This window comes from Mytilus californianus, unplaced genomic scaffold (genome assembly GCF_021869535.1).
Source record: "Mytilus californianus isolate M0D057914Y unplaced genomic scaffold, xbMytCali1.0.p SCAF_1, whole genome shotgun sequence".
Lineage (NCBI taxonomy): Eukaryota > Metazoa > Mollusca > Bivalvia > Mytilida > Mytilidae > Mytilus > Mytilus californianus.
The window spans coordinates 94709574-94725507 of NW_026262581.1; the positions used below are offsets into that span (position 1 = coordinate 94709574).

At 31.7% G+C, this 15934-nt stretch overlaps 1 protein-coding gene across 3 annotated transcripts in view; it reads left to right on the forward strand.

Annotated features, from left to right (window-relative positions):
- LOC127710440 (CXXC-type zinc finger protein 1-like) overlaps positions 1 to 15009 on the forward strand; it is a 47746-nt gene extending 32737 nt beyond the window's left edge. For all 3 annotated transcript variants that reach the window (XM_052216292.1, XM_052216283.1, XM_052216302.1), the window contains 7 exons: positions 2681 to 2767; positions 3149 to 3336; positions 6363 to 6567; positions 8931 to 9035; positions 9376 to 9519; positions 11228 to 11380; positions 14747 to 15009. In XM_052216292.1, coding sequence (XP_052072252.1) covers positions 2681 to 2767; positions 3149 to 3336; positions 6363 to 6567; positions 8931 to 9035; positions 9376 to 9519; positions 11228 to 11380; positions 14747 to 14890 — 1026 coding nt within the window. In that variant the 3' untranslated portion in view covers positions 14891 to 15009. The remainder of the gene's footprint in view (positions 1 to 2680; positions 2768 to 3148; positions 3337 to 6362; positions 6568 to 8930; positions 9036 to 9375; positions 9520 to 11227; positions 11381 to 14746) is intronic.
- The last annotated feature ends 925 nt before the right edge of the window (positions 15010 to 15934 follow it).

The following is a 15934-nucleotide window of genomic DNA, read 5'->3' on the forward strand; positions in this document are numbered from 1 at the left end:
TATTGATGTAAGCTCCATTTAGAATTTTATAAATTTTTCATTTATCATTTCTGAGTTATGGAGTTTTATTCATTAAAAAAGGGGGGATTTTCCAGTTTTCGGACAATAACTTAAAAATGCTGTAAGCAATTCTCATAAAACTTTGATGAATTGTTAATATCTATTGATGTAAGCTCCCTTTACATTTTCATAAATTTCTAATATGACATTGAGAATTTATTGAACTTTATTTGTTTATAGTCTGACAACAGATTTACTAAGTATTGCGCAACAGCACAGTGTATTGCACAACAGCAAGAAATCTTTAATTGAATATAAATTCAATTCATATAACCAATTTCAAGTTCTTCGACTACATTTATTCAGAAACCTATAATATGTCAAATATTTAATTACAATCCAAATTCAGACCTGTTATCAAGCTTGAATATTGTGTACATTTTTGCCCCAACTGTTCAGGGTTGGACCTCTGCGGGCGTATCTAGCTGCGCTCAGCGAAGCAGTTTATTTTAATAGGAGGTATGCCAAAAATAAAAAATAAACTGAAAAATTAATTGTGTTTAGGCAACCACTTTTGTTAGCTCACCGGTTCGGGCCCCATGTGAGCTTATGCCATCACTTGGCGTCCGTCGTCATCCGTCGTCTGTCGTCGTAAACTATTTCAAAAATCTTCTCCTCTGAAACTACTGGGCCAAATACCTTCAAACTTTAACTAAATGTTCCTTAAGGTATCTAGTTTATAAATTGTATCCGAAGTTTTGATCCATCTACAAACATGGCCGCCATGGCTAAAAATAGAACATAGGGATCAAATGCAGTTTTTGGCTTATATCTCCAAAACTAAAGCTTTTAGAGCAAATCTGATATGGGGTAAAATTGTTCAATTGGTCAAGATCTATCAGCTCAGAAATTGTCAGACGAATCGAATAACCCATTGTTGGGTTGCTGCCACCGAATTGGTAGTTTTAACAAAATTTTGCAGTTTTTTGTTATTATTTTGAATATTATTATAGATATATATAAACTGTAAGCAGCAATAATGTTCAGCAAAGTAAGATCTACAAAAAAGTTAATCTGACCATAATTGTCAATTGACACCTTAAGGAGTTATTGCCCTTTAAAGACAATTTTACACAATTTGTTCATCAAGTTTGCTAACATTTAAAAATCTTCTCCTCTGAAACTACTGAGCCAATTACCTTCAAACTTTAACTAAATATTCCTTAGGGTATCTTGTGTATAAATTGTATCCGAAGTTTGTATCCATCGACAAACATGGCCGCCATGGCTAAAAATAGAACATAAGGGTCAAATGCAGTTTTTGGCTTATATCCCAAAAACTAAATCTTTTAGAGCAAATGTGACATAGGGTAAAATTGTTCAATTGGTCAAGATCTATGGGCCCTGAAATAATCAGACGAATCGAACAACCCATTGTTGGGTTGCTGCCACCGAATTGGTAGTTTTAATAAAATTTTGCAGTTTTTTGTTATTATTTTGAATATTTGATTTTAATTTATATGTATCATTTCAGTTACATCACCTCTTATGCCTCTCATGGCCCTCAATACATCAGTTGTTCTGCTTCTCATGACCCTAAATACATCACCAGGTTCAAATATTGGTTTTGTAAGAAGGCAAGACAATTCTGCTACACATTATTTAGAATGGGATGAACACTGGACATAAAAAAAGGACAATTTGTACTTTGTATTGAGTTGAAATAATTTTTAAATTACAAATTTGTGTTCTTTTAAGTTTGTTTCCGTTCTCTAACTATAGTTTGCCTCAACCAAATGTTATGAAAATTATACACAATGCTTATTACCACAAAACACAGATTAAGTTCGAAATTGGGTGGCATCACTTTTACGGTTCTTTAGTTATGCCCCTTTATAAACATAAAAATTGCTGAATATTTTATTTCCGTTCTCTAAATTTAGTTCGCCTCAACCATATGTTATGAAACTTATACACAATGCTTATTACCACAAAACTCAGATCAAGTACAGATTTGGGTAGCGTCACTTTTACCGTTCTTCAGTTATGTCCCTTTATATCTTTATATGATATGCAAGCGGGGGCATCATCTGTGTCCCATGGACACATTCCACATTTATCTTGTTTTAGAATGAAAGATTATTAAAACTGCCAATTTTGGTTCTTTAGTTTTGCATTTATATTTCACATAAAATGAGACGGCATGAGGAATGCATATAGGCTACATATGTGAAGAATATTTTACAATCTAACATTGACCACAGTATTGTGTCATTCCAGTGAGTGATCTGGCTTCCAAGGAAAGCAAGATTACAAAAAAATCATCATAAATATCATTCTTTGTTTAAGTTCCTGGATTTAGCCCACCACCAAGGGTTAATTTTTTAACATTGCATGATTTATGCCTCTTGAAAAGTTATTCCTTTCAGGATTAAATATTCTCTTTGTTTTAACCTCAAGCGTTCATAATTGAAGGTATCACAAAGATAACTCTTGTTCCCAGGAGTTAAACCAATAAAAGAAAGAGTTTTTGTGTAGTTAAAAATGTAGAATATTTATATATGTACACATTAAAGTCATGTTGAATTCTTGGAGTACTGTTGATCATGGCAATTTTTATCTGTTTATTATGAATATGGACAAGAAAATATCAGTATACTAAGTTGTTTTTGTTTTATAGAAAAGAGGCAGAAAAAGAAGCTCTTCTGAGTCAACACCATCTCCAAAGAAAAAGTATAAAAAGAGAGGACGCAAGGAGAAAGAAAAGGTTATTAATAAGTTAGCATATTACGCCATTCAGGAGTATTATTAGTTTGCCCCTACTGAATGTGTGGTTCCATCTGCATTCATGTTCAAATACATAAATCCATACAAGTGCTTATATTTGTCAGACTTCAGAACTTTGTATATAAGTATGATTAAAGAGATTGTATATGCTCAAACACTTGCATGAGTTCTATAGCAATGTATATGGCTACTTTGAATGTAACAAAAATGCATTATACAAAAAAAATATAATTTTTTCATGTGTATATCATTTAATGGAACTACAAAATTGTCCAGGAAAAACCATTGTACATTAAGATTGAAGATAGTATAAACATTGTCTACAGGTGAATTTAGATTTTATTTATATTTTATATGGCAGAAAACAAAAGATAAGAGTTCATCAGTTCATCATCACAAAAAAAATCGTCATATGGAGATTGAAGATGTACGAGAACAACACCATGATGAAGATGAGCCAAAACAGTGCTATGGACCTGGTTGTATAGAGGCAGCAAGACCTCACTCTAAATACTGCTCAGATAATTGTGGAATGAAATTAGCTAAAAGGTAATACAGAAATCAGACGAGACTGAAACTCATACATTTTTGGTTCATTTATTATTCTGATGGTCAAACAATGGACAAAAATGGCATCCATGTCCAATGCACAATGTAAAAACAATATTGTCATCATTGCAATATTTACAATGTTAACACGATATCTTGTCAACATCGTTAACATCACGATGTATACAATGTAGTAACCATTTCTTGTTTACATTGTTTACATCACGATATTAACAATGTTAACACAAATTGTGTCAATATCTTTATCATTGTAAGAACTCTTATACTGTTTACATCATTCACATTGTTAACATCGCATTATTAACAATGTTTACTTGATATTGTGTCAACATCATTAACATTGTAAGAACTCTTATATACTGTTTACATGGTTGACATCGTTAACATCGTGATGAATACAGTGTAGTAACGATATTGTGTTTACATCGCGATATTAACAATGTTTACACGATATTGTGTTAACGTCGTTTACATTGTAAAAACTATATACTGTTTACATCGTTGACATTGTTAACATGGCAATGTTTACAATGTAGTAACAATATAGTGTTACATCACAATATTAACAAAGTTTACATGATATCGTGTCAACATCATTTACATTGTAACAACTCTTTTATACTGTTTACAATGTTGACAATGTTAACAATGCGATACTTACAATGTATTATCAATATCGTGTTTACATCGTTCACATTGCAGTGTTCACGATATCATATCAACATCATTTATATTTTATGAACTCTTGTATACTATTTACATCGTTTACATCATGATATTTACAATGTATTAATGATATCAGGTTTACATCGTTTACATTTATGGCTAATTATAGGAGGTATTGCCAATAAAAGGCAACTTTCCTTGTTAATTTTTCAATTATTGCTTATCAAACAATTATATCAAATTTTAAAAGTGTAAACAAAAATCAATTATTTTTGGCAGTAATATGGCAGTTAAAATGCCTAAAGAACATAACTGTTTCATGAATATACATGTAAGTATTTTAATTACATGAATTTATTTTTTTTTATTTTTTAGTTTCTTATGCATAATAAACAAAATAATTATTAATTCATACCGTTGAATTAATAATTAGTGAAGGTATTGTCATTAACATAAGCTTAGCTAGGGGACTCACACTTTGATTTTTTTTCTATTTCTTACAAGATGAGAACAATGTAAACACTAAGGTATTGACTCGGTAAACAATATAAACAGGATGTTGACATGACATTGTCTTCATCACAATGTTGACGATGTGAACTATATAAACACAAAGGACCTGGTATACAATATAATCATAGTGTTGACACGATATTTTCAACATCGCGTTGTGAACAATGTAAACACAAAGGTAAAGACTCAGTATACAATATAAACACTTTGTTGACACGATATTGTCAATTTTGCAATGTCTACAATGTAAACGATGTAAACACAAAAGTATAGACTAAGCATACAATATGACCACATTGTTGACTCGCTATTGTCAACATCGCGATGTCTACGATGTAAACACAAAGGTGTTATAAAATATAAACACTTTGTTGACTCACTATTGTCAACATCTTGATGTCTACAATGTAAGCAATATAAACACAAAGGTATAGACTAAGCATACAATATGAACACAATGTTGACTGGCTATTGTCAACATCATGATGTCTACTATGTGAACAATATAAACACAAAGGTATTAGACTTGATTTACAATATAAACATGATGTTGACTCGCTATTGTCAACATCGGAATGTCTACTATGTAAACAATGTAAACACAAGCCATAGATACAATACACAGTAAACACAATAAAGACATGATACAGTAGACATTGCAATGTTGACAATATCGATAAAACATTGTGCACTGGACATACTTCAAAAATGGGAGATTTATTATTATGATTTCATGGAAAGTTTAATAAAGTAATCCTTTCAAAAATTTAAGATGCAAATTTTTATTTTTGTGAAACATGTTTGGTCACAATTATTACAATGATAAAAAAACACAAAAAATTCTTAAAATGACAAGATGTGGAAGTTATTTAATAGTCATTTTTATGCCCTCATGACCAATAGTCCAGTAAGTTATCATGCAATTTGCCTGACCCGAGTCAATTGCAATTCTAGTTTACTTTTGTCATTACATTATGAAGTAAACATGCAGTTATGATGACTTATTACGCAATGAATAGAATTTTCAGTTAGTGTTTTTACATCAGTCCCACATTCATCAAGAAGAATTGTTAATTGGATATGGCACTAAACATTCACATGTTTTTTTTTTTCCTTTTAACATTGCAAAACTTGAGCAGGAAGTTTGAAAGGAACAACAACAATAAATCATAACTAGTGCAGGGCATCAAATGTATCTGTCAGATTCAACTATATTAAGTTGTACTTATCACTGTTTACCAAATTTAATGTTTGCTGCACTATATTCAAGCTACCATGAGCCTTTATCTTTGTCTAGTTTTTAAACTTATTCTATAAATCGTGCCAGATTAATGGATTGACTTTAGTTTCAACTGATAGTCAATTGTGATATGTCTTTGTACATTGACCCTTAAGAGAAGTATAAAATTTTTATTTGTCCAACCTATTTTTTTCTGGTGTGACTATAAACTCACATATATGTACCCCAGTGTTTTGCCGAAATAAAAGTTAAGATTAAGGTTTGGTTGTGAACCTGTTTACCTACTGCTGTCAGAACTAAGGTACTTGGACTATTTGAAATAATTTTGGATGTTGGACTTTTAAAATTTTATAAAATATGTAGCCTTTACCTTTCATTGCAGTAACTGTGAAAAATAATCAGAATTTTGGTTTGTGTTTGTGTGTTGACCGACTACTAATGGAATTACAGCAGTTGAAATATTTCCAAATATGGGTTTAGAGTTTTAGGACATTCATTGTTATAAGTCATGATGTATTTTACATATTTAATTTTTTTAATTGTTTCTTGATGTACATTCTACCAGTAAGAGAATTTTTCTTTTCAGTCGTATATATGAATTATTACCTCCAAAGATACAGCAGTGGCAGAATAGCCCTTCTATATCAGAAGAAAATAATAAACGGTCACTGGAGAAGATTCGCCGTCAGCAGTTAGAAACTAGAAAGAGAATTGGAGAACTTGATCTCAGGCATCAAGAATTAGATGCTATTGTTGAAAGGGCAAGACATGCTATTATTAATGAACAAGATGTTAGTAATATTTTATTTAGCAATTTGAAATGTGAATTATCACAAAATTTTATTTCCCATTAGCAATGCAACCAATGCCACTAGTGGAGCAGAACCTGCTTACCCTTTTGAAGCACCTGGGATCATCCTTAGATTTTTAGTGGGGTTGTGTGCTCATTCAATAGTTTTCTGTGAAGTTTTTTGTACTGTTATTTTTTTGTTATTTTGTAGTTTTTCTTTTTAGCCATGGTACATGTATATTCTGTTTTTCTTTTTAGTCATGGTATAGTCTGTTTTTCTTTTTAGCCATGGTATAGTCTGTTTTTCTTTTTAGCCATGGTATAGTCTGTTTTTCTTTTTAGCCATGGTATAGTCTGTTTATCTTTTTAGCCATGGCATAGTCTGTTTTTCTTTTTAGCCATGGTATAGTCAGTTTTTCTTTGTAGCCATGGCATAGTCTGTTTTTCTTTTTAACCATGGTATATTCCGTTTTTCTTTTTAGTCATGTATTGTCTGTTTTTCTTTTTAGCCATGGTATAGTCTTTTTATCTTTTTAGCCATGGCATAGTCTGTTTTTCTTTTTAGCCATGGTATAGTCAGTTTTTCTTTGTAGCCATGGCATAGTCTGTTTTTCTTTTTAACCATGGTATATTCTGTTTTTCTTTTTAGTCATGTATTGTCTGTTTTTCTTTTTAGCCATGGTATAGTCTGTTTTTCTTTTTAGCCATGGTATAGTCAGTTTTTCTTTTTAGTGATGGTATAGTCTGTTTTTCTTTTTAGCCATGGTATAGTCTGTTTTTCTTTTTAGTCATGGTATAGTCTGTTTATCTTTTTAGCCATGGCATAGTCTGTTTTTCTTTTTAGCCATGGTATAGTCAGTTTTTCTTTGTAGCCATGGCATAGTCTGTTTTTCTTTTTAACCATGGTATATTCTGTTTTTCTTTTTAGTCATGTATTGTCTGTTTTTCTTTTTAGCCATGGTATAGTCTGTTTTTCTTTTTAGCCATGGCATAGTCTGTTTTTCTTTTTAGCCATGGTATAGTCTGTTTTTCTTTTTAGTCATGGTATAGTCTGTTTATCTTTTTAGCCATGGCATAGTCTGTTTTTCTTTTTAGCCATGGTATAGTCAGTTTTTCTTTGTAGCCATGGCATAGTCTGTTTTTCTTTTTAACCATGGTATATTCTGTTTTTCTTTTTAGTCATGTATTGTCTGTTTTTCTTTTTAGCCATGGTATAGTCTGTTTTTCTTTTTAGCCATGGTATAGTCAGTTTTTCTTTTTAGTGATGGTATAGTCTGTTTTTCTTTTTAGCCATGGTATAGTCTGTTTTTCTTTTTAGTCATGGTATAGTCTGTTTATCTTTTTAGCCATGGCATAGTCTGTTTTTCTTTTTAGCCATGGTATAGTCAGTTTTTCTTTGTAGCCATGGCATAGTCTGTTTTTCTTTTTAACCATGGTATATTCTGTTTTTCTTTTTAGTCATGTATTGTCTGTTTTTCTTTTTAGCCATGGTATAGTCTGTTTTTCTTTTTAGCCATGGTATAGTCAGTTTTTCTTTTTAGTGATGGTATAGTCTGTTTTTCTTTTTAGCCATGGTATAGTCTGTTTTTCTTTGATTTATGATTTTTATTGTCCCCTTGGTATCTTTTGCCTCTTTTTGTTGAAACATTTAATATTAATGGCTTTGTACTATCAATCTTTGTACAAATACACACTGACAAACCATTATATTCCTTAGGAAATAATTCTCCAACAGTTCCATCTACCAAACGGAACCTTTCAATTATTTTCAAGTTGTTTTTCTTGAATATGCAGGTAATATTTGGCATTGCACACATGTGTAAAGCAACTTTCAATTAATCAATCATTTATATTGGAGATTTGGTGTAAAACATCATCAGTGAGTCAGCTTTGCTATCTATGAAAGGCCACAAGACATTAATGTGAATATACATGTTTGTTTTCAACATTGAATACAATACCACTCTACTGATTCTAATGATGTAGCCATGGGGATGCAATCACCCTTCTCCATTTGTAAGGACAAGGTTACGTTTGTACAGTAGTATTCCATTCAAACAACTGATTTGCTGAATGAATGGCCTGATTTCATGTCTTCCAAATGCTAAATACTCTGATCTTTTGGGACATATCTGGTTAATACTAAAGGTAGTGCAAGTGATAAAGTTGTATTTTCATAAGAACGAAAAAATAGGGAATTTTTATGGGATCAATTTTGCAGTATCTGCAAAAAATGTGAACATGTTGTAAAAAATAAAACCCTGAGAAAAAAAGTATTTGTATTATTAGTCACATTATTCATGTTATTATTATCTTGAAACCTATTTTTTATAATTAATTATAACTTTTCATTTGTTGCTATAGCCAACTGAAGAGGATGACACAGAGTTAAGTGTTTATTGTGTTACATGTGGTGTAGAGCTTAATCAGAAAGGAGCCTTACGTCATATGGAAAAATGCTTTGCCAAGGTATGGTGTTTTTTTTTTAAATTAAGATCAATTTGGGGAGGGGAAGGGATATGAGTGGATGTAAATAATAACAAAAGATGAACTAAACAGCTCACACTTTACAGCTTGATCAATAGGGCTCCTAGTCTACAATTAAGTCATACTCTTTGATATTCATACTATCTGCTCCAAATATCTTGAGCATTTTCATCTTATGTAAAGTTTCTTCATTTTGAAATTAAAAAATTGCAGATGAAAGTTAGGTGGTAAATCTGTTTAAATTAGAAAAAACATAAAATATGACCACTGAAGTACTATGAACAAACATCCCACAGTTGAAATATTTTCTTTATTTCTTTAGTTTGAAGCCCAGACATCATTTGGATCTATATACAAGACAAGGATAGAAGGCAATTCTATGTTTTGTGACTTCTACAATATTCAGCAAAAAGTGTATTGTAAAAGGCTTAAAGTATTATGCCCAGAACATACCAAGGAACCCAAGGTAGGTTAAAGATGAGCAGTGAGTGTTTGAAATAGATTTAGGTTCATTTTTAGCTCACTTGGCCCCGAAGGGCCAAGTGAGCTTTTCTCATCACTTGGGCGTCCGTCGTCCTTTGTCGTCGTCGTCGTTAGCTTTTTACAAAAATCTTCTCCTCTGAAACCAATGGGCCAAATTTAACCAAACTTGGCCACAATCATCATTAGGGTATCTAGTTTAAAAAATGTGTCCGATGACCCTGCCAACCAACCAAGATGGCCGCCATGGCTAAAAATAGAACATAGGGGTAAAATGTAGATTTTGGCTTATATCTCTGAAACCAAAGCATTAAGAGTAAATCTGACATAGGGTAAAACTGATTATCAGGTCAAGATCTATCTGCCCTGAAATTTTCAGACAAATCTGACAACCTGTTGTTGGGTTGCTGCCCCTGAATTGGTAATTTTAAGGAAATTTTGCAGTTTTTAGTTATCTTGAATATTATTATAGATAGAGATAAACTGTAAACAGCAATAATGTTCAGCAAAGTAAGATCTACAAATAAGTTGTCATGACCAAAATTGTCAGTCGACCCCTTTAGGAGTTATTGCCCTTAATAGTCAATTTTTAACAATTTTTCGTAAATTTTTGTAATCTTTTACAAAAATCTTCTTCTCTGAAACTGCTGAGACAAATTTAACCATACTTGGCCATAATCATTATTAGGGTATCTAGTTTAAACAAAATTATGACCCCGCCTTCCAACCATCATGGCCAACTTGGTTAAAAATAGAACATAGGGGTAAAATGCAGTTTTTGGTTTATATCTCTGAAACTAAAGCATTTAGAGTGGCAAAAATGTCATTTTTAGGAGTGAAAATTTTAAAAGTTCAAAGCCCGTAATGTCATCAAAAAATCAGCATCGCGGAACTAAATGAAACTCTATCTGTAATTCATGATAGTAGACTCACATACTAACAATCAGCTCAATATGTGAAGGGTTTTAGAAAAAAAGTCCATAAGTTCAAAGACCGTAATTTCGGCAAAAATCAGCAGGGCAGAACCAACGTAAACTCAATCTGTAACTCATCCTGTTTGTCGATAGTTTGAACTTTCACAACACTTATTATCCAATGAAATTTTCCCCCAACTTTTCTTGGCTTCTATGGAAGGGAATGATTTTATATTTGGTCTGCAGCTTGATAATGTTGAATTGTAGCTTGTAAGAAATTTGAACATCTGCCATGCAGCCACTTCCTGTTTGCTGATAGTTTGAAATTTTACATATTTTTATTGTACAAAGAAAATGAAAGGGAATGATCAGGTATGCTTCAGTAAACATATTACCTCAATCAATTGCATGCAGCGATGCAGGTCCAGTGTCCAGTATTGGTCTTGTTTAAAATGGGGATCATCGACTTCCATGAATATCGGGCTTTTTGCTTGTTAATTTTACTGTTTGTACATGTACCGTAACTGCCAACTTGTGACAGTATGATATGTGTGTGTTCTGTGTGTCACTCTTGTAGATAGATATGTGAGTTATTTATATTTGCTAGCAATATATTCAGTTTATATTATTAAAATACCTGTATATAAAAACTGAAATACAATTTTTGCTTAGGCACAGGATTAGCATCACATAAATTAGAACTCTGATTTCAAAGTCTGATAATTTCACTTGTATGTATATCTATGTAGATTTAATCATTCTGTTATTTACTTGTTACAGGTAGGTACAGAAGAAGTTTGTGGTTGTCCCATAGTCACCAATGTGTTTGAAGAAACTGGTGAATTCTGTAGGGCAGCGAAAAGAAAATGTAATAAACATCTATGTTGGGAAAAGTTACATCGAGCAGAGATTGACATGGAGAGAGTTAGACAGGTAATATAGCTGTTCATAAAATTGGATAATTAAAACATTTTGTAAATTTCAGATATAATTCATAGTAGAGCCACAAAGGTCTTAATTTGGTCCTAAAAACTTAACGTTATATTATCCTATGTAACACCTTATTTTACAACCATAAATATTGGAATTTACATGATTAACCAAACCCTTTTTATACGCCCGTTTACAGGACGTATTATGGTATACCGTTGACCGTCTGTCCGTCCGTCTGTCCGTCCATCCGTCTGTCCGTCCGTCCGTCGTCAACATGTCGGACATTAACTCAAAAACGCTTTAACCAATATGCATGAAACTTTATTGAATTGTTTATATCTATTGACTTGAGCTCCCTTTCGTTTTTTATAAATTTCAGATTTACCGTTTCTGAGTTTTGGGGTTTTATTCATTAAAAAGGGGAGATTTTCCAGTTTTCTGACAATAACACAAGAATGCTTTCACCAACTTGCAAGAAATTTTGGTGAATTGTTTATATCTATTGACATGAGCTCCCTTTCGATTTTTATGAATTTTAGATTTTACGTTTCCGAGTTACAGGGTTTTATTCATAAAAAAAGGGGGATTTTCCAGTTTTCTGACAATAACTTAAAAATGCTTTCAGCAGTTCTCATGAAACTTTAGTGAATTGTTTATATCTGTTGATGTAAGCTCCCTTTAGAATTTTATAAATTTTAGATTTTACATTTCTGAGTTATAGGGTTTTATTCATTAAAAAAGGGGGGATTTTCCAGTTTTTCGACAATAACTCAAAAATGCTTTCATCAGTTCTCATGAAACTTTGGTGAATTATTTATAGCTATTGATGTAATCTCCCTATTGATTTTCATAAATTTCAAATATGACATTAAGAAGAAATTGAACTTTATTTGTTTATTTACTTAGTATTGCGCAACTGCACAGTGTATTGCACAACAGCAAGAAATCTTTAATTGAATATAAATTCAATTCATATAACCAATTTCAAGTTCTTTGACTACATTTATTCAGAAACCTTTAATATGTCAAATATTTAATTACAATCCAAATTCAGACCTGTATCAAGCTTGAATATTGTGTCCATTTTTGCCCCAACTGTTCAGGGTTGGACCTCTGCGGGCGTATCCAGCTGCGCTTAGCGAAGCAGTTTATTTTGTCTGCTGGTTGTTTTATCCATGATCATGATGATAGCTTTAAAGGTATATTTTATTTTATGGTATTTCACTATTGCCTGTCTATATGCAAATTGTAAGGGTAATTTCCTTCTATAAGACATTGACCACACCTTTAGACCAAAATATATTTGTAATGCAAAGATGTATATGGATAAGATACACATCCTAACAAAATAATCATGTGGCCAATGTTGTTTGAAGCAAAAATAAGGAAAATTTTGACAAAATTGTGATTTTCTCCATAAAAATTAGCAGTCAGACATCATAAGTGTTCTTATACATCAGAGCTTGTTAATTTTGCATGTATCAGATATTTTTACATATTTTGTCATCCTACTATATTTTTATTGAAGTTAAATATAACGGAATTATAGGGCCAATATTGACCCTTCATGAACCTATTCCTTTTGTTATGTTACTGATATTGAACTTTGCTATAAAATCAAGGTTTAAGTATTTTCATTTTCATTTTCTAGAAATGTTAAAATTTACTGTACTATTGTTTCATTAATTTTTGGAAACCATGATTTATTTATGAAATGAGAACTTTCCTCAATAGCTTCATTTCACATTTGGGAAGATAGCACTTATTATGCGATAGAGTTCTGTTTAATTGCCCAAAAGGGGATTAATTATTAATATGTTCCATTTTTAATTTGAAGAATAAAGGTAACAATTTTTTTACGACCGCAAAAAATTTTGCAGTCGTATATTGGTATTGTGTCGTCGTCGTCCGAAAAACATTTGGTTTCCGGACAATAACTATAGTATATGTAAATAGAAATCTATGAAATTTTAACACAAGTTTTATAACCACAAAAGGAAGGTTGGGATTGATTTTGGGGTTATGGTCCCAACAGTTTAGGAATTAGGGGCCAAAAAGGGGCCCAAATAAGCATTTTTCTAGTTTCCAGACAATAACTTGTGGAAAGTTGTATGGATCTCTCTGAAATTAGACCACAAGCTTCCATACCACAAAGGGATGGTTAGGATTGGCTTTGGAGGGTAGTGGCTCAAACCATTTAGGAATAAGGGGCAAAAAAGGGGGAAAATCAAGGGTTTCCTGGTTAATGGACAATTACTTAAAAGTACAATGTTAAGTTTGGATTACCTCCCTTACACTGCTTTTAAATTATGTATAAAATGTTGTATTGTCTTGAGGTGATTGGCTGTCAATTTATTTTTAGAAGTTACTATTAAAAATGCTGATTAAGGAATATTAATTTTAGCCATGATTATGTATGTCATTTTCTATTTTAAGACTTTTATGATGGATTTAAATGGGTAATTATGGTTGCAAACTCCATTGGAAATTTGAATTGAGATTATGACCATATCTTGAGGGAAAGAATTTTTTCTTTTTGGAAAAAGGGGGGTGGGGGTAAAAAAGAAATTGTGAGGGTGGGGGACAATTTTTTTCTCATTTCAGATTTCAATTATTAAAAAGAACATTTCTTCAAATTTTTTATTTTTTTTTGCAAAAATAAGGGGAGGGGGGGTGGTCAATTCGCAACAGCATAGTGTATTGCACAAAAGCAAAAAATTGAATATAAATTCAAATCATATAACCAATTCTAAGTTCTTTGACTACAGTTATTCTGTGTCAGAAACCTATTATGTGTCAAATATTTAATTACAATCCAAATTCAGACCTGTATCAAGCGCGAATATTGTGTCCATTTTTGCCCCAACTGTTCAGGGTTGGACCTCTGCGGTCTTATCCAGCTGTGTTAGGCGAAGCAATTTATTTGTTGTTTAAAACTATGAGGTTCTATATGAAGATTATTAAGGGGAAATTCATACTTTCATGGATAAATTTTATGCAGGACATTATTCAGATCAATCAAATTCAGGAAAATGAAAATACAAATGTACCTGTTCATGTGTTCTTGATAGTTCACAAGACAATGCTAGTTGATTACTTTGATTTTCTCCTAATGAATTGAACACATTTTTCAAAAGTTATCTCCCTTTACCTACAGGTTATTTCATTCATGTTAATTTACAATTCTGTTATTTCTAAATGTAATAAAATTTATAATTTTAAGAAAAGGACATTTAAACTCTTAGCTTTTAAAACATGATCCTGACTAACAAAGTAAGCCAAATCCATTGATGCTCAGTTTAGTAATTGACATGTATAGTGATATTTATTTATTCAGTTTTATATGTAATATGTTATCTTTTGCAGTGGTTGAAGTTGGATGAGCTGTTTGAACAAGAGAGAAACATCAGAGTTGCCATGTCTAATCGTGTTGGTGTTCTTGGTTTAATGTTACACCAGACAATTGACCATGATCCATTGAACCCAATCAAAGTACCCACAATGCAATAAAACATTATGTGTCATAAATGAAGTCATATTGTCAAATGAAACCCATTTCTTGTTGTATATAAATAAAGTTTGTTATGTTGTAGATTATTATACAATATATAAAAAAAATTATTATGAAATTTTCTGTGTTTTCCCTGTTTATAGTTCCTTGCTTCTAGCAAATAGTTCAAGGAATTAGTAGTTGTCTTGACTGTTACAATCACAATGCTATTTAAGATTCCATTAAAACTACTTAGTGTGCAAACTCCATCATACAGGAGGAGAATATAATCTACTTGGGGACAAAAGAATACTGTGAAAGTACTTTTATTATTGGGTATCAATTTTTGTGGTTTGAGCAAAAGTTGCATGTTTGTGGGTTCTTAAATTTGTGGATTTTAGTTTTTTAAAAGAAAAAAAAAAATGGGTGGAGAATGTGCAGCCATCTAAAATGAAAACTCATGAAAATAATCATTTGTTGTTTTATGATAATTTCTGGGTCATAGCAAAATAAGGTGTTCATTTTCACCTACTTGTTCTTGTTCGTCTTTCATTACCGACAACATTCATCAAACTTTTAAAAGGATAATTGTTTTCTGAAATAAGCCGATTCATTTATTCTTACAAATGTTCTCGATTGAAGGAAATTGCAAAGTAAACATTTGAATTGTTGCACACGTGTAATCAGAAGTGATGACACTAATTTACACGAGATTGTTTGATCAACAGATTAACGATCACCAAAGGTGTTAATTGGGCCATAAACATCTTCTTATGAAATAAAAAATAGCAAGCCCTTAATTAAATTATTTATTTTTCTTATGAAAATTATGAGGAGATAAAATGAACACATCATCATTGCATATCATCACCGGAAGTCTGACTTTGATCAATCAAAACTTATTTTTCATGAGAATTAAAAGATTAAATGTCGTACAGTTTAGGTTTTAAAAGATTAAATGAACAGAAGCCTGTCAGAAGTTGCAACTTTTGTTCATAGTGTGTTTGCTGATATTCGATGCAGTCAAACCTACGGTAATGGGGATCGTTTCATGTCCTGATTTG